At 43.7% G+C, this 23211-nt stretch overlaps 1 protein-coding gene across 4 annotated transcripts in view; it reads right to left on the bottom strand.

Annotated features, from left to right (window-relative positions):
• The window catches only part of SRGAP2 (SLIT-ROBO Rho GTPase activating protein 2), a 111817-nt gene that overhangs the window by 37363 nt on the left and 51243 nt on the right, over positions 1-23211 (bottom strand). For 2 of the 4 annotated variants that reach the window (XM_075115946.1, XM_075115948.1), the window contains exons 5-8: positions 10989-11051; positions 7179-7394; positions 6137-6265; positions 1186-1410 (exon numbers count right to left, since the gene is read on the bottom strand). In XM_075115946.1, the coding sequence (XP_074972047.1) occupies positions 1186-1410; positions 6137-6265; positions 7179-7394; positions 10989-11051 (633 nt within the window). The remainder of the gene's footprint in view (positions 1-1185; positions 1411-6136; positions 6266-7178; positions 7395-10988; positions 11052-23211) is intronic. The other 2 variants (XM_075115947.1, XM_075115949.1) reach the window with 1 other exon arrangement.

The following is a 23211-nucleotide window of genomic DNA, read 5'->3' as shown; positions in this document are numbered from 1 at the left end:
AACGGAAAGGATCAGGTTAGGGACCTGTCAAATATGCCAGAACAGTGGGCTTCTCTGTTCCGTGAAGAATTAGTCTTATTTCACAGCATGTGGCATTTCTCCTTTTAGTTTGGCATTTGTTCGTTTGGTTTTTTAAAATGGAAACACTGACCTCATTGCATAAGGCTATTGTTTAATGACAGAGATTGGAATTGGAGTTTTATCATGCACAGACACCATCATATATTCAATCTGGTGCATGCAGGACCATTGCAACAAGACTATCAGCCTGCATTTATAAATACTCATTTGGCCTTGAGAACCACCAAGATAAATGATTCAGCGAATGTGAGCTGGTAACTGAGCGACAGTCCACAGGTAATTCTTTTTCTTCCCGTGATCTTACAGGATACCACCAAAGCACAGAAAAACCAACAAAGGTCATTTGCAGTCTGAGGGTTTCACTTAAGAGTGAAGAGGCAAAGACAGGCCTTAAGCAGACACTGTAACAAGCGGTTGGCTGCAAGAGACCATCCCTACAGTTTTTCCTCAGTGTTCAGGAGGATAATCTAGAAATCCAACCAATTGACCTGAATTATTACTTTGTACATGTGTTCCCATTTAGATTTGTGAACCGGTTTCAGCTTGTGCAACTTTAAACAGTTCCCAGATGAGTAACCACATCTTGATAAACCTATAAAGTGAGGGGTTTTCATTGCCAAAAACGAAAGTCCTCCGACTGCCTTGTCTCACAATGAGGATGTATAAAGCACCATTATAAACCAATTTGTGCTCTAAGATTACACACTCAAATGCCTCAAAAAAACAGTATTTAAGTCTCTTATCTTGTTGCCCCTTCAAATCTCTAACTTCAGAGCCTGTCTCAGGGTGCAGAGGTCAGCTGTGGCTTGAACGAGAGGTTAGAACAGCGTTTCCTATCTACATTTAATATTACACCTAATTAAGCATTTTCATCTTCAGTAGCTTTAGCAGTCAAAAACAGAGTCAGTCATATTCAGACATCGGTGCCATAAGCGTCTGCTTTATCTTCAAATCAGCTCCCTTTTCCAAGGCTCCCTTCTACCTCCCAAAAATAGAGCCAAACAGGTGGCCTTTTACTGGGTCTATCTGTCAAAGACGCGGAGAGTAAACAGGCAAAGCTGCAAGTGTTTACAGAGCGAGAGCGGAGGAGGAATATAAACTGACCATATCACCCATGTGTGGCTGAAACTCGAACTTCATGGGCGGACAGAAGACATTGTTGTACATCTCCATCAGGCGCTGCTTATCACTGTTGGCATCCAGGTTCTCAACGGCGTTTTCAATGGCATCCAGACCCTCGTGCTTTGACTGCTCCAGGTTTAGCTCAGCAGACAAGAATGTCCTGAGAGCTCTGTTGAGGCTAGCGTGGTATCCCAGGTCACAACACTGCTGGAAAAAGACACACAGTTCCATATGAATAAGCAAAGAAATTCTGTAATGGAAATTAAAATGTTTCTGAAGCTATAAGTTATGTAAGTGGACAACAGGTCGTGGATATTTTATCATCTTCTGGGTATCAGAGCAGTCTCACATCTCTCATTGATCAGAGGCATCTTGACTAGGGGTCCTCAGAGTTTGACCCTAAATAGAATTCTCAATCTCTAATCCCTTACAAATTTCAACATCATGTTATAATTAGCCTCCAAGACAAGTAGAGCTTAAACTATTATAATACGCTGCAGAGTTCTCACAGAGTACCAGAGAGTTCATTGCATGCTGTTAAAAAAAAAAATATCAAAAAGTAATGTAGAAGTGGGTATGTTCAGTGTATTTCTTTAGATTCTAACCTTACTTTCAGGGGTACTGATTCCTATTGAAAACACTCCAAAAATGCTTAAATAAAATTATTCAAAGAGGAAAAGAGTACTTAAGTACTACCTGGAGAAACAAGACACAGGATCATCTGCAAAGGTCAATTTGTTTCTAAATTATTCCACCCAAGATACAAAAAACTGCTTAATTTAGCATATTTCAGGAAGCAAGAACACGACCCGTACATCACAGGCGTAAAGAACAGAGTCATCCAAAAAGCAAGCAGCCATCAGTTGGGATGACTTCATTGCTGGGGTGAAACAGAAGAGCAAAAACTTTCAGGCAGAAAGTGGTCGTGGTCAAGAATTTCCTGGCTATGACTGACACCAGGATGATGTCACTGGGAGACAATCAGGCAGCTTCATCTCCACCAGGGCTGTGCAGCCAAGTCTTAATGTTTCAGAAGGGAGAAAGGCGCTTTTCATTAGCTGATCAGAAACAGCCTGAATTTTTCAGACATCCAATAAAGCGAGCGAGAAAGGAGCCCACCTTCTTGGAATTACAAGCAAGATTACATACGCTAGGAGAATATCCAAAAAGAAAGAGACCATCTGCTTGATTGCTGGGCTGCTCCGTAAGCAAAATTCACATGAAATCTCCTCCTCGCCCATCATTTGGGTCTCATCACTGTCATTGTGTGCAAACGCAAAAAAAAAAAGGGGGGTGGGCAGGGAAAGGAGGGGTGGAGGGAGGGAGGGAGAAGAGAGAGCAACTACTGGACCATTCCCGGCTTTCACAGAATTTCTGTCACCAAGCGCTGCTAGATGCCTGGCTCCTGTGCCAACAAGCTGTGGCAGGTGTGGAGTCTTGTAAAAAGAGCTGTAGTTGCTGGTTAGGCTGGAGGCAGAGAATTAAGGGACATTACATTCAATCAGAAAGAACAAAAACTAGCCAAAAAAAGAAAAAAAAAACCAAAAGAGGCTTGATTGAGAATCAGCACGTGTGGAGGCAGTCTTGGATCAACAGCCATTCAAAGATACTGCTCTTTTGCATGCACATTACCGTGCCACCCTCTGCAGCAATTTGGGGAAAGCTACTCCAAGTTGGGCCAACAGTCCAGCCAGGATTAGGATCAGCTCAGATTTAACAGGAGCAGGGTCTCCTTTTCTCCTCCTACTGTGGGCCAGATGGTTGCACACCCACCCAGGGCCACCAGCTCGTCCTCCCTGCGCTCGCCCTCTCCAGCACACATCCCCGTCCGGAGGGAAAGCTGATGCGCTGCACGACGGGAGCTTGCTGGTGGGACTGGGAAGTCAAACGGGACTTGGTATTTTACACCCCACCTCGCTGAGCAGCACGGCTACATTAAGACGGTGAAGTTTTTGAGCTTTATGTTATCGAAGCCAGTGACAGAAAACATTTTTCAGCCCACTCCCTCACTTCTTAAAAGTCCAGCTTACCATATTTATAAACGTTATCAGTCTTGCCATCCCTTTTCTGGGTTACATAAATGTTTGATGGAATCATTCTCTAAGGAAATCAATTTTTTATAAGACTTTAATGATAATGCATTCAAATTCACTTCCCAACGTGACAGCTGATTAACCCTTTGCCAGTTAGCAGTTTTCAAACAGGCCCAAAATAGAAGATTTAAGGAGAAAGAGCACTCGATTTTCAAATGCACTTTGTATTTTGAAGGGAAAGGATGAGATCCTGGAGTAAACAGAAATAGTACACCTATTCCTAGGGGAGTGAACTAAGCTTTAAGACTCACACACACACATGTGTTTTTATCTTTTTTTAAATTCAGTCCTAGTGACCCTTTCATAAATACAAGTTGATACAAACTTCCCCATTACTGTAATATTTCATTAGCATCAAAGAGCTGCCTCGGTCCCCGAAGTGAGGAAATTCAAAACTACTGGGCTATGTCAGAAACAATTTATTGCTCTTAACTCACGATGAAGAATTAACTCACTGTTATCCTTCCATGCACACTGGAGGGGGAACACAATGTGTTGTATAAACACAAGTTTAATGCTAGTTGGCCTAACACAATCTACTTGTAAGTAACTCTGAAGATTGCTTTGATATTATATTTAAAAATTCAATATCATCAAATGATTAGATCAAGGAAAAGAATTAAGACCTGGCTTAAAAATCACATTTTTTTTTAAGTCAGATGCTTCAGATAACCATTACTGGTTATAATTGTTAATTTTCGATCCTTCAGGATCAGAGGCGTTAGTAAATCTATATTCCCTGCGTCTTAACAATGAGATAACTGAATTCCGTCTCCTGCGCTCCCAGGCAAGTCCCACATTTTTCCATGCCTTCTGAAAACAGAGCAGATAACACTTTTCTTTTAAAGATTATGAGAACTTGCAACATAGCGTTAAACTGAACGCTTCAAGGACCACAAGGGGGTTAACACGGGCACGGACTCACCCAGAGCCACGATGGCTCCTCTCCAGGAGCAGTGACAAATCCATGCACTGCAGAGGCTTGGTTTCTTGTCTTGCACCGCTGCCCACCATGCCCCCGAGACAGCCCGGACTAGCCAGTGAGAGGAGCACTTCCTTCAAAGCAGGATAGCCTCCATTTGTCAGCGTGCTACTTAAAAGGTCTGTGCTTAAAAATTGTTATGGATTTATGAAATCCGAATGGATTCTTCCCTATATATGACTCATCAAAATGTGCTAAGAACAGTCTGTTAGACAACAGAACCAAGCACATTTGCAGTATTTGGGGGAGGACTTATAGATAGGATTTTTAAAAAAAAATTAAGACTGTTGAATCACGCTGATGTCCATGAAATGAACCCCTATCTTGAATGTTTCAATATAAAAATATACAGAAAGTTATCATTTGCTAAAAAAAACCCAAGATGGCACAGTTCAAGTTGAGCAAATGTTAACAAAAAAAGGTCTCCTAAGCAGGCAGCGGGTATAAACCAAACGTGTCCTTCAGTACAGCAATTTTGCAAAACATGACATTTGAAAATAAGAGTATTTTTCAAAACCATCTAGCACTGACAACCCTGACCTCCAAAGGACAGGTTTAAATAAATATCTAACAGAAGCGCACTTCAGGTGATTTCACAATCAGCTGAATAAACGTATTATATATACTATTAGGTATTGTAATAGCCGACTAATTAAGAATGATCTGGGTGCTCTTTATTGCCTGTGTCTAGAGACACTTCTGTTCATTACTCCCCGCTCCTACAAAGGAAGTTCCCTTCAGGCTTTGCAGTTGAGCGTTTCTAACAGTGACGGCAGCGGGCTGTCCTTGGCAAGCAGAATAATATCAAGCAACAGCCAGTGACCCAGACACAAGGGGCTCAGTGCGTTTGGTATCCCGTTCTGCACGTTGAAGTGGGTAGCTGCGTATTTGTGGAAGATCTTGGGTTACCTAACTGGATTTTCTGAGCTTTCTAAGAGGAGAGATTTGGGTTTTTTTGTTGCGCGTTTTACTAAAAGCAGAACTGATGGCCCCTGAATACCAGGGGCATCACCCAGCTGCAGAAGGGAGGGCTTGCAGGCAGCTAGGGAACAAGCTCCCTCCACCTTCTGCTCCATTACCCAGTTTCCGCAGAGAGCGTTCTACGGGAAGGGGGGACTGGTTTCTTTAGCCAGTTTATTTCTTTGTCTCTTTGTGCAGACAGAGGGGCTGTGGAGCGGCAAGCAGTGGGACCTCCATCACTGCTGACGCTCCTCTGATGCCCTTCAGCACCAAACTGAAAGTGCTCTGCAGTCCCAAGGCATGAGAAATACCATAGAGCTGGTGGGTCGGCGTGTCAGAGACTGGAAAGTCTAAACAGCAGGGAGGTTCGTCCCTCTTGTGAAATATGCTAGAGAAAGCATTAGCCTTCAAATATATGGCATTTTTCAAAACAAGTTAAAAGCAGCTTTAGAAAATGCTTCTGTCCTCAATTTCTTTTACCAACTGGTATACTGTTTCTACAGTTAACCTTTTTTTAAATGTGCTTCTGAGTTATAATCTTACAGGTTTGCTCAAAATAGTAAATAGAAAATGTCAAGCAAGAGTGTGATACTGACGCTGAGTTTCATTTTAACTAAGCAACTCCTCGTTCTACATGTTTCAATGCCAGATTTCTTGTGTAAGCTTTTACCTGCACAACAAACTCCGAGTTCGCCATCTAAGAAAAGCTCACTTCACAGCTTACTGGCCAATTATCACGCCTGGTGTTACCCTCTAAGCTGCCCATCCAAGACCATTGTTCCACAGCCCTACAGAGGTTACCAGTTGTGCTGGTATATATGATGTTGAAGAAGGAGAGGCACGTGGGGGAGTTAATGGCAATGATATCCATTGCAGGCACCCGAGCAGCAGCACTTACATCAATGAGATCAGACAGGTCGTGAATGTAATACTTGAATACGGATGCATTGGTGGCTTCCAGAGCTAGCAGGTACTCGTTTCTTGCCTTAATAGCCTTCAGTCTGTTTTCTGTGTACTTCGCTTGGCGCTGTAAGGGAAACCAAAGACAGAATATATTTTACAAAGAGATGCAGCAGGAGTAGGAGCGTTCTTAGTAACCCCGGGGTACACTGAACAAACCTTACCCCGCTCACGGAGTTTTTGTTCATTTGGATTCCAGTTTTATCAAGACTCAAAGACACAGACTTTAGATTGATTATTTAGAGGTTTTTAAGCATTACTATACTAGACAGCTTTGCATGTAAAGTCACCTCTTAAAACAGACCGTGAGTTGGGGAAGATTAAGGCAAGAATGAAGGAAAAAAAGTGGGTTTATGAGGTTACGGCCCAGCTCCAGCACTACCGGAGCGGCTGCTGGAAGCCCACAGGTAGTCTGAAGGCTGCAGCAGGCATTCCACATCTTCCAGCAGAAATCAGACATAAACTCAGTCCTTTCAGAGCCTAAATCAATCCAAAATAACTCTGCACCTTCTACTGGCTTGAATCTTAGCACTGAACTACTTAACTGACTGACCGACTGCTAACTGGTTCTGCCCATGAAGTCAGTCTGGGATCGCGTGTCTCCCTGTAGCACAGGTCAGGTCTTACGCTGGCATGAAAAGGTAAACAGAAACAAAAGTCTTGTAGTCTGTGCAAGAAAAAAATTGTTAACCATGACTTCCAAGAAGGCGGTGGTTACTTTCATACTCTAACCTCATTTTAGCTTTCTGTGCCATGCCTGTATAACCTGGGCTAATACCAAATGCCTATTTGATCGTCCTAAAAGAAACCTAGTGCTAGCTTTTGCCTTTCCTAAATCTAAACATTTAAAATGTGCACAAAAACCGAGACCTGCATTTGAATGTCACAAAGGAGGGAGCTCAGTAGCTCCTGCGCCGGGCTACTGCAAAGGTCCCCTCCCCGAGCACTCTCCACAAGCAGTAGCAGTGCTACGGAAGTACCTTCTCCTTCATTTTCTCAATTTTTTTGACCGAGCTTCGTCGAACATGTTTTTCTTCAAACTTGACGTTGGAAGTTGAGTCAGGGGAGCGTGGTGTCTGCTTGTCCTCTTGTTTCACTGACTTCCCAATCTGCTTTTCTTCCTGCTTCTCTGCCTCCTTCAGTTTGCTCTGAGCACTAATGCTGTCAGCGTTGTACATATGGTAGGTTTTCATAACCTGCAGAAAATGATATCCAAAAGTCAGAGAGCACCACAGTTTGATTTGCTGAGGAAGAAGTGGGCTTACCGACCAACCAACTCGGCATATGGATGTTCTGCCTTACTTTATCTCCACGACCAAGTCTCAGGGAGAAGAGTTACTCATACACAAGCTCTTTAACATAACCACTTTATAACAGCTGTCCATCATGTTTATATTAAATGCAAGATACCAGACTAAGTAAGCAAAGGCATTTGGACAGTGACCAGCAAGTCAGGTTGCTAGCTGGGAGTCAGAAATATCTAAACTGCCAAAACAGGGAAATTTCACATCTCAAAAAAGCATGACAGAAGGTACATGAATGAAACTGGCTCTCGAAATGAATCTGAAATCTGAAATCAAAGTGGATTATTTTGCAGCTGCTTCTTTGTTTAACTTTGGCATGCGCCTTCTTGTACAACCCAATAAAGGAGTCATAAAACCCCCCAGAAAGATACAGACTAAATCCAGCCTCCTTACTATTCAAAGAAAATTACATGTCAACGCTGGAAAATGATAGCTTTTCATCAGCAGGTAAGGTTTCAGAAGGGGTGCCTATCAGTCTTTCATCTGGATGAATCAGTCCTTAACATCACAAGACTCGAGGAACTGTATGCAGATCCGTAGTCTGAACACAATGGCTGCAAAAGCAACTCAGGTTCGACTTGTTTAAATCAAATTCGATATATAAAAGCACCTCTGTTCACCTTGCATAATAAAAATACTAATAAAAGGCTGCGGTTCTTTTGCTCAGGGAGACCTGGACCCTGTACTATATCGACAACTTCTATTATAGCACATTTTGTAATCAGTAAGTATAGATAAATATTGCCTAAAATCTCAAAAAAACCCCATTTGTTTCACAGGATATTCATAGTCTAGCTTTGTGTCAAGAAGACAGAGCCAAAAAACCAAAGGGCATAATACATAAACTAATAAACTAGCTTTTTTTATCCACGATTGCAAAGCAATTCAATTCACCTACCAAAGCAAACATTATTATGATATACTTTTGATAGGGGCCAAAAAAATGCAAAGGTGCATAAAGACACCCCAATAGCGTCGTTCCAGCATTAATAAAGATCCCACCTGCAAATCATTTGATTTATTTTAGATGAAAACCCATTTATACCTATTTCACCTTAGTTTGAACCGTAACATAATTTTACGTAAGTAGGATGCGTGCTCTTCCTTTATGCAGTGATCAGCAAAGGTTCTCAGATACAAAGAGACGTTGTCTTTAAACATGAAAGAGAATGTGAACGCAGCCAGTGTTAAAGAGAGACTTTCTGAATAATTTACACACACATGCTTTCAGCTCCCGCATATGCTTAGACTATAAAGCAGGCATTTATAATAATAGATGCAAAGTAGTTTCTTTTCCTCTATCACTGAAAGTGGAACTGGCAGAAAGCAAGAGAAGCAGAAAAAGAAATCATAATTTTAATGATTTTATCCCGCTGACAGCGCCGCATCGGCAACCACAAGCTCTGCCTGCCCTGTGTTTGGGATGGGGTTACTGTTGACTCCCCAGTGCCTGCTGAGGGCAAGAGCGGAGTCAAGGGCGATTGCACAGGATGGCTCAGGACAAAAACGTCCAAGTAAGAAGCCTCTGTGTTTCATCTGTGTAGGGAAACTAAAGACTTTGTCCATTTTCATGGACCTGCATTTTGCCTGGAAATACGAATTCTGCCAATCCCTTAGATACCGGCAGAACTAGAGGTTAGTTTGTGGAAGTATTTCTTAAAAGTACCAACGAAAGCAATTCCACCGGTGATTGAGTCCAGCAAGAAACACCTTTTAGTGTGATCAGCAAAAGCAGAGTTTTCAAAGGAAAAGAAATTTTCTGGTGAAGGGACAACTTAATTTTAGAGCAGAAGGAATCCATAAATAGATATCGAGTTCCTAGCACTGACATTAAAAAAGCTAATACCCCAGCTTTGTTTATCAAAGGCTGAATTCTGGAAGATCTTCCTTCCAGTGACAGAGAAATTATCAGGACTCAGTATTTGGCTCAGTGATCTGTCAGAGCCTGGCGTGCAGAAATCACTACCTACGTCTAGGCGAACTCCACTAACCAGTCACCTTATCAGCTTAAGCGCCGTGTGAACTTGGATTAGAAATAAATCTCAGTTTCTACAAGTCTGTGTTTAGAGACAGCTCTTTACTCTTCCTTAGGATCCCGTCCAAGTACATGACTCAAAAGTTGAATCAGATTGTGCCCTCAAATAAAAAATAATTTCTAGAGTAGGCAGCGCCGATGACAGGCACTGCTGCATTTACAAAGGCACCTCATACGCAAAGTAAATTCTCTGCCTTTCAGGAACATGAGCACAACTCAGTTTGCTCGTACTCTTGTAAGCCAAGGCTGTACTAACAACTGCAGCGACAGCGCATCGAACCGTGGGTCAGCTTCAAAATGCCTCCAGCTTGCACCGCACTGCTCCTTTGTGGCTTTCCTGTTGAGGAACACAACCCGCTTTGACCACAGAAGAGACTCAGTAATGCCAAGCACGCTGGCACGGAAAAGGAGGAAAATCAGAAACTGGATTCACAGTCTCACCTCTTCAACTGCCATTTCAGCAGCAAGAACATCGCTGCAAAATGAACTCCCTTTTCCTGCTCCTAAGCTCCCTTTTTTCCTAAAAGATGAGTCCGAACATTTGGCTTCGATGCTCTAATGACACAATTCCCTTCCACACCATTTGTTGGTACGAGAAATTTCAGGGCCTCCCCCAATACTCTAGCATTGATATTAATATCTAATTTCATCACGAGATCGATACGCCATGGCTTGAGAAACATCCCTGATCATTTTTTGAAAGAATGAAGGAAATAACACGTACTTTAGTGTAATGACCCAATGTGTCACTAGGGAAGGACGAAAGAAAAGACACTTTGAGCAACAAAACCACGTGTAGGTTCTGCTTTTAAAACAAGAACTAGCTCAGTAGCAGCTGCAGAAAGCAAAAATTTAATCAAACAGGCTTTTCCATTTGTCTACGTGAGGAGAAAAATCCCTAAGCAGCACATGAACTTTTATGAACGCATTCCTTCTCCTTCCTGAGGCAATGCCCCTTTCTTGGTGTCTCCAACAGATACACTGAGAAGCAAAAAGCACAGATGGAAGACTCCTACTCTAAAGGGAGCTGTTTTGCTGAAAGGGTTGAGGAACAAATAACCACAATGGGTCCCCCCACTGAAGCTGTATGCTGCCTTTTGTATGCTCGGACCACACAAAACCATGGAGTGACTATTTTTAGTGTATTTGGAAATAATTCCAATACCTCTTACTCTTTTTAAAACTGACACTGCAGCTAGTAGCAGGTGTGCTCTAAGGTGAGATCTCTGAGAAGCAGAGCCAACACTCAGAGAGCTGAAACAATATAAGGATAGAGTGAAAAAGTAAGATTTATGGCGCTCTAGACTGGCGAGCACAAGCTGCCTCAGACTGCAAAGACTGCAGACATTTATCAATCTTGGTGCTTAGTCTCTGGTGTAACAGGAGGCTGGGAGAAGTCAAACACTTCTTCCCTCTGCCTGAAAAGATGCCAAGAAGTCAGTTTGATTTACCGTGTAGAGTTCATTCAAGACCTTCATCAAGTCTTCCTGGAGCTGCACTCCCACTTCCTTGCTCTGCAACAAAACAGAGAAATGAAAGTTAATTGGGGAAGACGGTGAAAAGACGGAGGAAGTGAGCATGCTCCGCATCTACAAATAATTTAGGCTCAATTAAGCACCGCTATTTATGCTAGCAAATCCAATAACGGCTCAGCCCAGAGCCACCTATGATCAAATTGCACAAACAGTATTAATAAACCGAAATGTTACATATGCACAGTCAGAAAAGTCTTATCATATGGAGGCAGAAAAATTTCCAGGGAACGGGTGATTTTCAACATTACAAGCCTGAAAACACATAGATTTGCCCATTTTAGGTGGATCAAACAAAACTATGAATATTGGACATCTTAGTATGGAAGCTGAAAGAGATGCAGGGTAAAAAGGTCGAAAGGAATGATCTTCCTTTATTGAACATCGTATCACAAAACAGGCAATACTTCAATTTTACTGATGTGCCGTACCTCCTTGGCAAAGCCAGACTCTGAGGCTGCGATGACAGCCAGCCACCACCTCCTTCACACTCCCACCTCTGGGCAGTCCTGCTGCTCTTTCCCGTGACCTCGCATCTCACGCCCAGCCCTTCGGTACTGCCTGCCAGCCCCTCCTGTCCTTACCCCTTGTCCCTCGACCACACGCACATCACAAGATGCCAGTGCCACCCCAGCAAAGCCATTCTTGAGGAAACGAGGTTGCTCAGATGGGGTCTGGCAAGGTGTTACCACTTATAGAGATGGACCCAGGAGGGAAACCTTACTGTGGTGCCCACCAGCTCTCACTTGATAAGCTTTGTGCACAGAATATTATCTATTTCCCAGATTCACTAGGGCAACAGTCACTTTTGGATACTGGAGTGGAAACGGCTGGCTGAAGAAGCAGTGTTTGTCACAGAGGAGTTTGGAGGAGCAGGGAGATGTGCTCAACAGCAGGTCTTTTTGCCTGTTGGTACTGCAGGAGAGGCTTAGGTCCGGCTAGAGTTTGTGCTGACTGTATCTGAAAGGCTGTAGGGAGCCGCAGCCTATTCTTGACCACATCATTGTATGTATTTTTTTTAGTTTTGTATGATAAAGCCAGCGTTAAAAAAAGTACACACTTCTAGACGCACCATCCATCCTTTGAGACTCCATGAGATTTACCAAAAGTTTACCCTCTTCTTCCACAGCTACCACAATAGCCTGCTACACCCTCCAGCCTCCTCCGGCAAATGCTCCCTCACTTCTGCATTTCATCATAAAAAGAACCACCACATCAACATTGAAAAAAGAATTACCCTGACAGGGCTTTGCATGCATACATTCCCATTGATTTAAAATTTGAATGGAAATATGGGATTTACCTCAATAGACAAAGCAATTTGCCTTTTTTTTTTTTAAGCTACAAGGCCTGCAATACAGTTTAACCATATTAATGTAAATCATTCTGTCCTGGGGGACACCTGCATTAGTGAGCTGCTGAGTTAAACCTAAGGCTGTGTGACTCATGAACTCGCTTCCTTCACTAAAACAGTAGAATGAAGAGACACAAAATAAAAGGTGCAGATAGACGCGACGGTTGTCAAAACCAGCTGACGCACAAACTACCCTGCAGCCGAGTGTCAGATTTTAAAAATATACTTACGTATTTAAACTCCCTGCTAGGTAACGAGCAGCCAGCACTTCCATGTCGTGTGCAGTTGGACTCGGCTACAGCATGAAGAGCCAGTGCTGGCACATATTTGGCTTTACTTAAATACAGGAACAGATAAGCTTCTGGTTTTCTAATACAGACACTGCAATGTCCAAGGACGCGCACCCGTAATCACCAACCGGCAGCACCCCAGTAGGCAAAGCCCTCTTTGAAGAGGCGTTTCTGCACACAATATAGCTTCGATGCAAAGGAGGGTGAAGCAACTTCCTTAATGAGTTCAATGGTACTATTAATCTTCGCTTCAGTAGAGACAGGAGTTCATGCTAAAACTGTCACTGTTTGCATTCCGAAGAGCTTCCGTGAGAAAAGCTGAGGAATTCAGACACATCAAAAAGCAGACTGAGCCAGCTTTTGCTAACACACCTTGCAAAGCAAAGCAAAGGTGCAGCCACACGCTCCAGCCCTGCCGGCTCCAGCTGCCGCGGCGCGGCACTGCCGTGCACACAACCTTGACAAATCCCCTTTTTCTATAGCAGGAGTATAAACGACAAGAAAAATCTGTGTATTTGTACTACAATTTACATCTTTCAGCCTACAGTGATTGAAAGCGATTAAAGCCAATGAAGTTACGGTTAGACCCAAACAGATGCTTCCCTTCTTTGCCATTGAAGACTCCAAGAAGTGATGTCCCAACTGTTATCCCGTTCCCCTGAACAGGCTGCTGAAATGATTTTAACTTACTGCTTCAACCCTGTTCTGTGGTGCACATTATCACGCCCGATCATCCCTTTGAAATTCCAGGAAAATCCATATCCATTCTGACGGGAGCTGGTTATCACCCCTGCCTTGTAGCAAGCAGCTGAGATTGCCACATATTATAAATATATCAGAGCTGTTGGGCTCAGTGTTATACAATGCACCCTTTAAGGTGAAAAAAAGGACGAGGGGAAACGGGAGAGATCAATTATCAACTATTTATAAAGCCATATATTGGGCCAAAAACACAACCGAAGGGGAAAGCTCCCTCAAAATCCCAAACTTAAGGATAACGGTCAATTATTTCTTCCACGAAGCGCAGTAGAGCCCACCACAGGAGGAAGAGGCCTTTGAGCCAACCTTGTAAGCTGGGTACCGAAACAGGGGGCAATGGGGATGGGGAGAGAAGCATGAAACAGAGCTGCCTTTGTCAGCCATGGGACATGTTTCTCAGTCTGAAGGAAGGGAAGGAATCGTACCAGCAGCTCCAGAGAGCGCAGGGAAAAGCTACAGGAGCGAGGTCTGCCCCCAAGGTTTTTGTTGTAGCACCTCCCCCGGCGGACGGAGGGATGGGAGCAGGGACACACACCGGCCGTTGTTACCTCGTCAAAAACAAAAAACCCAACCGCAGACACTACCAGAGGGAAAGGACGGATCCATCTCCAAGTGACGTTCACTAGTGGTGTCTCTCCTTGGGATGCACGGGCGCCAGCCAGCTTCAACAGCTTGGAGATGGAAAAAATCCCAACAATTACCAGTATTTAATGGCAGAAATCTTAGAAATGCAGTCTTAGCCCTTGCAGTACAATCTTTAATATTTTCAAACCCCTGTCTGTAATTTCATAGCTCTAATCATTCTGAGGTGCAGGAAAAAGATAAAGCACATCAAATTCCACTTTATCTGAGGTTTTCTTAATAGAAGACATCCAGGTGAGTAATTGGAGAAGCCAAGAAAGAAAGCAGAGGCCTTGCCTTTCTATGCTAACATTTCTATTCACAAAAAAACAGGCAGGCTGAAACATTCATCAGCTAGTAACTCTGTTTTCTCCACATTTGCCCCCTAATTAGAAAGTGCAAATGCATCTACTGCTACATGTAACAAGAATAACTTTATTCAGTTTATAGGTTTTACTCATTCACTACCTACTAAGGTGGTGTTTGCCTGATCAAACCTTCATGCTCTGCACGTTAGGAGTATATAATACTTACTCTAATCAGATTTGGTTGACTAAGATTATTTATGCCTACCATTCAGGAAAAGAAAAAGATAAAGAAGTGATGCAGACAAACCCACAGCATTTCTGCCTAAGAAGTCAAGACAGTGTTAAGCAATGAGGGAAAAAACCCCACACTGATAAACTGAAAAGCAAAAAGAGAAAGATTATAGAATGTCATTTTAAATTATCCTTTTTGGAATACCACCCAGTTCAACAGTGCTCAGTTTACTGTGTTTCTGAGATGATCGATGTTTTATTACAGGCTGCTTTCGTACGTCGTGACCCGTTCAGACCAGCCTGGCATTGCACAGTCGGCAGCGCGATGGGACGCACAAGCAGAAGCATCCAAGGTCAGGTCCTTCGCCTTTTCATACGTCCCAGCCCCATGTTCCTAAACCTGCTCCCCAGGTGGCCAGATACGCTGCTGGAAAAATAAATGTCTGACACAAATGCTGACAAAGGAGAGCACCCTGCTTTTTCTGAGGAGTCTTTAATTTAAAGAACAGAGAAAAGTTGATTCCCAATCTCCAACAGTCTGCAGAAACAAGATCGACATTTTTTTCTATCTCTGAAAGCAAGAAAAAAAGCTAAAGCTGCTGCTCATCGCTACAGTGATATGGGTCGCCAAGATTTTATCACTGCCTTTTTCTCAACATTGGAGATGATTAATGAAAGTGACTGGCTGGGTCTGTTTTAAATGCCCTGAGCACTGAACTTGTCACACAGAAGGAGCTCTTCAGCAGCATGCTTCACTGTGCTGCTTAAACTGCCTGGACTGGACCAATCATCTGCTTTTCACCCAGCTCTTTTCAGCCCATTTGCTTATTTCTTGCATAAAATTGCTCATTCACTGTACAAACTGCTGAAGCATCAATTATGCGAAATAGATTAAAATGAATATTTTAATGCATATTCAGGTTGAAGAAGAAAAGAAGATGTGTAAGTGCCAAATTGTCACAACACAACGCTCTCTGTGCTTCCAAACGAGCTCTAAAGCTAGAAGCTGCCAGATTGCTGGACTGGAAAAAACTTGCGTTAAGATGAAGGTAAGACAGATCACAGGTGTCATGAAAACAAGAGCTATGCAATGAACACTGTTAATTTAATGCTGCTCCCTAGCCTGATTCCACCCAAAAAAAAACAAGGTTTAGGAGAAAAAAGCTGGGCTAGCTGCCCCTGATAAATGAAAATACATGGGAGGAAGCAGAACGGTTAGCTTGGGAAAGTCAAGAGAAAACGCCTTAGACTTTAGCAAAAAAGTTGTTGCTCAAGTGCTGTAGAGGGTGGTGGGCCTGATGCCCAGAGAACTTTCCTGAGGGGCCGTGGAGTTCAAAGTGCATCCAGATTAAAGGCTGCTGATCGTAGCCATGGCCAGACAGGCATAAGAGGTTTCAAGGTCATGCTAGAACGTGGCATGGAATTACGAATGAAATGGACGCCAAGGAAAAAGAGCAGCATAGTCTGTGCAGTTGCAAACGTCTCCAGATATCGACTTCTGTCATCAAATTTGTCTTCATCAAATTCTGTATAATGTTTTTCAAAGGCAGACAGAGTTTAGAATGATTCATTTTGTAAACAATCTTCCAGGAAAAAGCAATAAATAAAAGCAAAAAAAAAAAATCTGATAAATTTTATTATTATCTATTCCTGGCTGTACCTGCAACCAGAGCCTATCCATACATCCCTTCAAAAGCCTGAGGAAGGGCTTGTGCGACAAAATCTTATCTAATTGGCTCCCATATTGAACTGTGTGTGCATGTGGGGAGGGGGTGTCCCCACAAACCTCGCCTCCTTTTTATCCCCTCCAGGCTAAACACTTGTCCTCTTGATCTGGGAGATTATCCGGTTTGATATGCATCATTAACGCCCTTGGAAGATGGCGCAGCACGGGCGCCCAGCGCACGCCGAGGCTGGGGAAGGGGGCGAGCGGGGCGCCAGCACCACCTCACCTGTGCTGCCGCAAAGGTACGCGCTGATCCGTGACAAACACAGGCTCCCTTTTCTCTGCCAGTCAGGAGAATTATCAACAGCACCCGAGAGAACAAGAAAGTTATTTCAGCGAGGTGACAACAGTACCTGTCGCCCAGGAGCGCTAACTTGCAGCCTCAGTATTTTTCTCGCAGGCTGCCCCTCTCAAGCCTTTGCTTCAGCCCAAACCAAGAAAGCAAAAGAAGCTGCCCTACGCGCGCGTGCGTGCACATGCATACACACACACGCTCACGCATACACACATGCCCCTTTGTTACAACAGGGTGTAAATGCACCACGTGCAGAGCTGTAGGTTGCTGCCACCCCTTGCTGGAACATAAATTCCCAGCACGCTGTGCCAGCTTCTCAACGGCCTCTTTGTTCCAGCCCTCCTCCCCTCCACCTCCCCTCTAATTTAATCAAGATGTTTTTGGGATCTACTGCAGCACTCGCTTGGCTGTTCCGCATTCCACCAAACATTAACGACTTCAGCTTCAAAATATTTAGGGGGGATAATAAATACGAGAGCTAAGGAATGTTGTCAACATTTTATGTCCCGGACCTCAAGCCTCAGTAACGTAGTTCCAAATCTGATAGGAAGATGGTACGGCTTCAAAACAAACATACCGGGAAGTTCACGAGATGCTTTCTGTATAAACTCACCAGCAGCAAGGAAGCGCTCAGAAACCATTGGTGGGGGAATTCGTAACACACTGAGATAAGAAAATTTATCGAACACTTTGCCTAAAATTATGTCAGCCAGTGGCAGAGCTGGAACTGGAACCCAAATCTGCCGATTCTGAAAACCGCTCTCGAACAAGACCGTTCCTCTACATCTTCTAAAAAGGAATAACTAAATGGACATAAATCAAAAACAAACATGAAACATTCTAATGTTTTTTGACTTGACAGTGGGAGCTGGAGGGCAAGTGGGCTGAGTTCTTGCTAAGACCAGTGAGGAAGTTTGCAGAAGCGCAAGATCCTTTTTATTCCTGGCTAAATCAAGGTTGCAACACTGGGTATTTATTTTGCATCAGTTAACATCTACTTATGAAGTTTGTTAAAGAGAAGGCTTGCCAGCTAAAATTTTCCAAGATCATACACGTAGCACTTAAAGAGAATTTGCTAATTAAAGCTCAGAATTCTTTTTAGGCAGATTCTTGGTAATAATGTGGTTTTTTTTTAAACAGACCTGCCTTTAATTCATTTGCACGCAGTAGCAAATACAAACTGTTCTCATCTAAATGATCAGCTAGCTTCACTGCATAGAAGTGCTCCGTCATCACCATCAGCCCAACCCATTTGTTACAGACTGACCCTGTATTTTACAAGGACTTGCTCTCAGTGAAGCCTGGAACCCACCTGAAGCCTGTGCAAGTTTTGGGCAAGTTTCTCCCACCCATTAAGTGCTCGGCCATTATCACATGGCCCTATAGAACAGGAATTCTGTAAAACTTTGTATAAAGCTTCAAGCTCTCCAGAATTTAAAGAAAAGCTGGGAAAACACAATCTATGTCCTACAATATACATGCATATTTTGGGTGATAGATCATCACTTTCCAGTTTAATGATCCATTATGCATTGGTCACTCATATTTAAAGTCCAGTTGTATTATCTCGCTTTCCCCACCATTTCACTAGTGATTGGTTTCACCACTATGTCAGTAATAAGGAATTTTCCTTATTAGAGCGGAATACTGTACTCTGAAAAGCCATTCCTCCATGAAACCACATCACATCGCTGCCTCCCATACTACAGCTGAAAGGGCTGCTCCCGAACAACCCCCGCCCCCTTTTTCTCCCCACCTCCCCCCCCTTATTTGTTTTCCTTTCCAGAATTCTGTGCTGATCCTATTGAATCTTGGGCTTCAGGCACTCAATCCCAACAAACTAAGCAATTTTATGGCTGAGAGCATTCTTTCTTGTTGTGAAGCCAGCTACATTTGCCCTCACTGAACGAGCCGCATGCGAAACGGGCTTCAGAAGGCGGCAAGACCTACCAGCAAGGGGTGAAGTCCTGAAAAATACTGGAAGTAATGTTCTGTAATTCTGCTCAGTTTTAATGCCCTGCACGACAGCTTTGTGCTCCCGACTTCCCCCAACACACTTTTTCAAACTGCTGTGATTTATCTCTAGGAAAAACTGACTGGAGGGCTCAGAGTCAGAGGAATAACCTGAGTATAAAAGGGCTGTTACCTTGTTCCTGGCTGACCTGAATTCACGCTGCAGCCCAATAAAGACGAGCATAGCGGTGGAGTCAAAGACAACAAAAGCATACAGGAAATGAGAAGGAAAATGCAATAACAAGGGACTACTTTCATACATTAAGAAGGGCTGAATTCATCATGTTCCTTGCCCAATCTATATGCAGAAGTGACATTTTTAGCCTGTAACATATGTAGTAAAATTACTCCAGCTGTAGCCTTCGGCCTTCAGTACATCACCCTGAGCAACAGGCTCTGATCGCATCATTATATCTGACCGCGTACAAAGTGTTAGCAGCGCTGCAGAAACCACCCACTCCAGTTACAGGTGGGGGGGGGATCAAATCTCAACTCGGAAGCAGATTTCTGTACTGCTACCTCAGATAACAGCACCTCACAGATTACTTCACTCCCTCTCCCTTCCTCTGTTCCACTTGTTCTAAACATAAGCAGGTAGGAAAAGCAGATTTTGTTCCCCAGTGAGAAATCAGAAAGGATCATTTCACAGTGGGCCTCCGTGTCCTTTAACTTTGGGGAAAACAGTAAGAACTCAACGTTACTATTCCCTAAGAGAAAGGAAGATGCGGTGGGTAAGGGTGGAGGCGCGAGAGCAGGGATACAGCGCGCACTTACGAACTCAGCACTCGGTGACAGTTTTACTTACGGCATTTGTAGATTTATGTCTTTACACTCTTACAGAGAAATGTTTTTACAAACGCCCAGCACTTTGGCCAGTGTGTTTCTTTCATGTGCGTGGCTTTTCCATGTATGGCGTATTCTAAGACTTTTCATATTCTGGTACCAATGCAGCAATGAGGCATACTGCAGCTGTAAAGTAGGTCATCTTAAGCGCAGACCCCTTAAGAGAATTAATAATTCTTCTTCCTTGATTACTGCAAGGCTTTTCACCAACTCTGTGGATTTTTCATTTCACATCAAACACTGCGCAGCGTACTAGTAGATAAACTGGGTTTTTTCCATGATCAAAGGTATTAAACAGGAAACGAATTTCAAACCTCAGTTTTGTTTTCTTCATCCCTTACAGGATTTTCTCCCCATAAATATAATAACTGAATGCGGTACAATAGTGTAAAGGAATGCTTCGCTCTCAGAGCAAGATCTGTAGGGCAACCACCCCTCCCTGTCCCCACTACTCTGTACCTGAACAAGCCAGAAAGCAGGGCAGGGTTACTGCTCCGAGCACCTCCAGCATGCCTCCCGGTTAATACCGCTGCAAGGAGCCCCAGGTTAAAAATAGAGCAGAGGATATATGTTTTAAATGCAGTAGGGCCAAGGCCGCATGAAAGGCACACGTACCGGCGAGGCCGGCAGATGCTGAGAGGGTACCTGGCTCTGTTTAGAGGCACAGCTCTAGAAAGCAGCCGATAACGGCGGCTGCCTGTCCTGAGGGCCCTCTAGACACAGAACTTACATATATGCTGAATAAACCTGCCTGTCTGCCTATTAACACTTTCCAATTACTTCACAATGTTAGGTAAAAATTTGTCACGTTGAAAAAAAAAATTCACAGAAACTACCCAAAGTGACCAAGGCTTCCACAGTCCGTTCTTTTAAAAAGGTAGAATTTTTTTCTATTAAATTTGAACAAGAGCTATTGGTCGGCTTCTAGGGAAATCTCAAAGAGACAACAGAGGAGGAGTGATTAAAGATACCAAATAAAAGACACTGCTTCTCAAAAGGCTACACATGTATATATAATACCAAGGGATCTCACTAGAAAGATACGTCCGTAGGCAAGACAACCCAATACCCACACCAGAAACAGAAAGGTTGTACCATGCAGAGAAATGAAGGGCCACATTAAAACAAAGAGGGTGACAGGTGGGTAGAGTGAAAGGGCAGAAAAAGGGAAATCAGGAAGGGAATCAGCTCAAATGGAAGAATATTTTGAATACATGTATATGAATATATAAATAGAAGGGCCATGCTGAAGCAGGATAAGCAGGAAGAAATCAAAGGAGGGCTCTCTACAAGAGTAGGGGGAGGAATGAAAAGGAGTGTGCCTGAGAACAGGTGCTGACATCAAAGCACGACGGTCTTCCAGGAGAGGGAGCGGTGACCAGAATAGCAACATCGGGTGGCACACGGGCTTTAAACTTCAACCTTGTACAAAATCCAGGGCTAAATCATTAACTCTTGGACAAATACAAAAATATTACCTCCTTCCCAAGGTGTAACAATTTGTTATTAGGACAATCGCAGCAGTTCACACACACACACACGCCCCAGTTTTATTTGCTTGAGACAACAGTTATTTATTTCACCGTTTATCTTCCTTTTCTTTTGTGGTAGAGCAGAATTGCACTGAATCCAAACACCAGAGATCCCTGCTGACACCAACGGGATTCATCTGCAAGACTGTTGTATCAGCAAGTGCCTTATTGACAACATCTTTTATTGAAACGTAGAAGTGTTTCCTCAGGAGAAACCAAAACAAAGGGCACGGAAAGAGTACAGTGTTCAAAGAATACCTCCACCTTAGGTCGCGTGTTTCCAATAAGACATAAAACCACGTTTGGTGCAAACAACCCAGCGCTCAGACATGCGAAGGTTTTGCAGGGAGAGCTAACCAAGGAAGTAAACAAATCCAAGAGGCAGGAAGAAACGGCGCTGACACACATTGTACATCCAGCACCACTTCAGTGCTGGCTTTGGCAGCAAACACAGCTTCTCTTATCAGCAAAGATACCTTTGAAGTGGCTGGCAAGCTTCCATCTAACACTCAAACAAATAAGACCCTCCACATTGTAACACGGCCCTGGAGAGGGATCTCTTCTCGTAAGACATGAGCAGAAAAACTCCATGAGACAAAGCCACAGACCGTGCAGGCTTCCCATGGCACTGCGAATCCAAACACTGCGAACATAAACCTTCTGAAAAGCTGTGTGCAATGCAGGCACCGCCGCTGGAATTTCAGAAGGTCACTGATTCAAGGCAGACCCGTTCAAGCTCAACCACCAGCACTGCTGTGCCCTACGTGTAACTGGTCCGTGGGGTCTGAGAGCAAACACACGAGGATCTGCCTCAGCCTGAGGATTCTCCACCGCAGTCGCTGGAAGGGACAAACCCCACATCGCCATCGCTACTGATGCTCTTCCAGACAGAGAGAGACCTGGTTTGCCCACCTTGGGCTCTGTGCTGCTCCCACCCCGCTTCCCCCCACATCTCCGCTGCCCTTGAGGATGTGTTTCCTTCCCAACGCAGACCTTATCACACCCATCCAGGCCCTCTGCAGCCTTAAGGCTGGATTATGGCTGCACGCTGTTCTTAGATCTCTCTCGATTGAAAAAGCTCACAACTTCAGACAGTGCAAGATACAGCAGCTCAAGAGCTCAGCCACAAAAGGGATCTTAAGTACATCTTTTACCCTGTCTGTCCTTCCTAGCTCACCTGCTCAGTCCCAGCATGATACAAAGCACTGATTCAAGAAAGCCCTAAATTATAAATGGCCCAAGAAAAGGATCTGACGCCTCAGGATTTTATTTCAACAACCTCAGCAAATAAGGATCTCTCTATCGCTCTCCTCTCCATGTTTCACAGCGTTATTTACAAGCCAGTGAGTAGTTCCTAAATGTAAGTCACCAGAGCACCTGCAATCAGCCAGACACACATAACTTTTTAGAAGGTATTTTCCAAGCAGAACTGTAAAAAATAACGCTCCTCCAAGTTTCAAATAATAAAGTGTTCTTGTTTTTAACACAGATTCCCTGTGTAGCACGCGACAAGGACAGACAGCTCCCAAACCAACAAGTCTGGGAGCACAATTCCAATGGCTACAATGTCCATTGGAAAACAGTAAAAAAGCAAGCTCTTGCAGTAAGCCAAACCTGAGCGCCCAACCAGCATCACAGCTGAGGCTCTGCCTCCTGCAGGCTGCGTTTCCTTAAACCGCAGCTCATTTTAGCTTGACTGTCCTGCATGCGTTAGACCAGACAGGAGATAGTGTAGAACCAGTGAAGGAGCTGGAATGACCGCATGGCACAATTGAGGCAGGAAACGCAGCTCTCAGAAGTAATACAGCCAGTTATTTCACTGACGTAGCCTGGCTAATTACATCTGTGGAGAAGCTACAAAAATTTGTGGAGAAAATTAGCACCACGCTAATGCAGCTGTGCCACTCAGAGCTCGTTCACATTTGGTTTTTGATTGGGACCTCTGAATTTGCCTTCCACAGCTTCATGCAAAGTTTTGCAGCATGGCACAGCAGCATTATTTTCCATGTAGCTCCTGTATAAACTATTTCTCTTTCAAGACTGCTAAAAAGTGCTGAGTTTCCTGAGCTCTCACATGCTATGGTAGCTCTTCTCCATTAAAAAATGGGAAAGGATGTCTCAAAAGTTTAAAAAAAGATTGGCGCAGCTAAAGGGAGAGGGAGGAGAAGGT

This window comes from Phalacrocorax aristotelis, chromosome 21 (assembly GCF_949628215.1).
Source record: "Phalacrocorax aristotelis chromosome 21, bGulAri2.1, whole genome shotgun sequence".
In the NCBI taxonomy this organism is placed as follows: domain Eukaryota; kingdom Metazoa; phylum Chordata; class Aves; order Suliformes; family Phalacrocoracidae; genus Phalacrocorax; species Phalacrocorax aristotelis.
The sequence above is the reverse complement of the archived record's forward strand: the minus strand, read 5'-3'. Positions and strand labels throughout refer to the sequence as shown.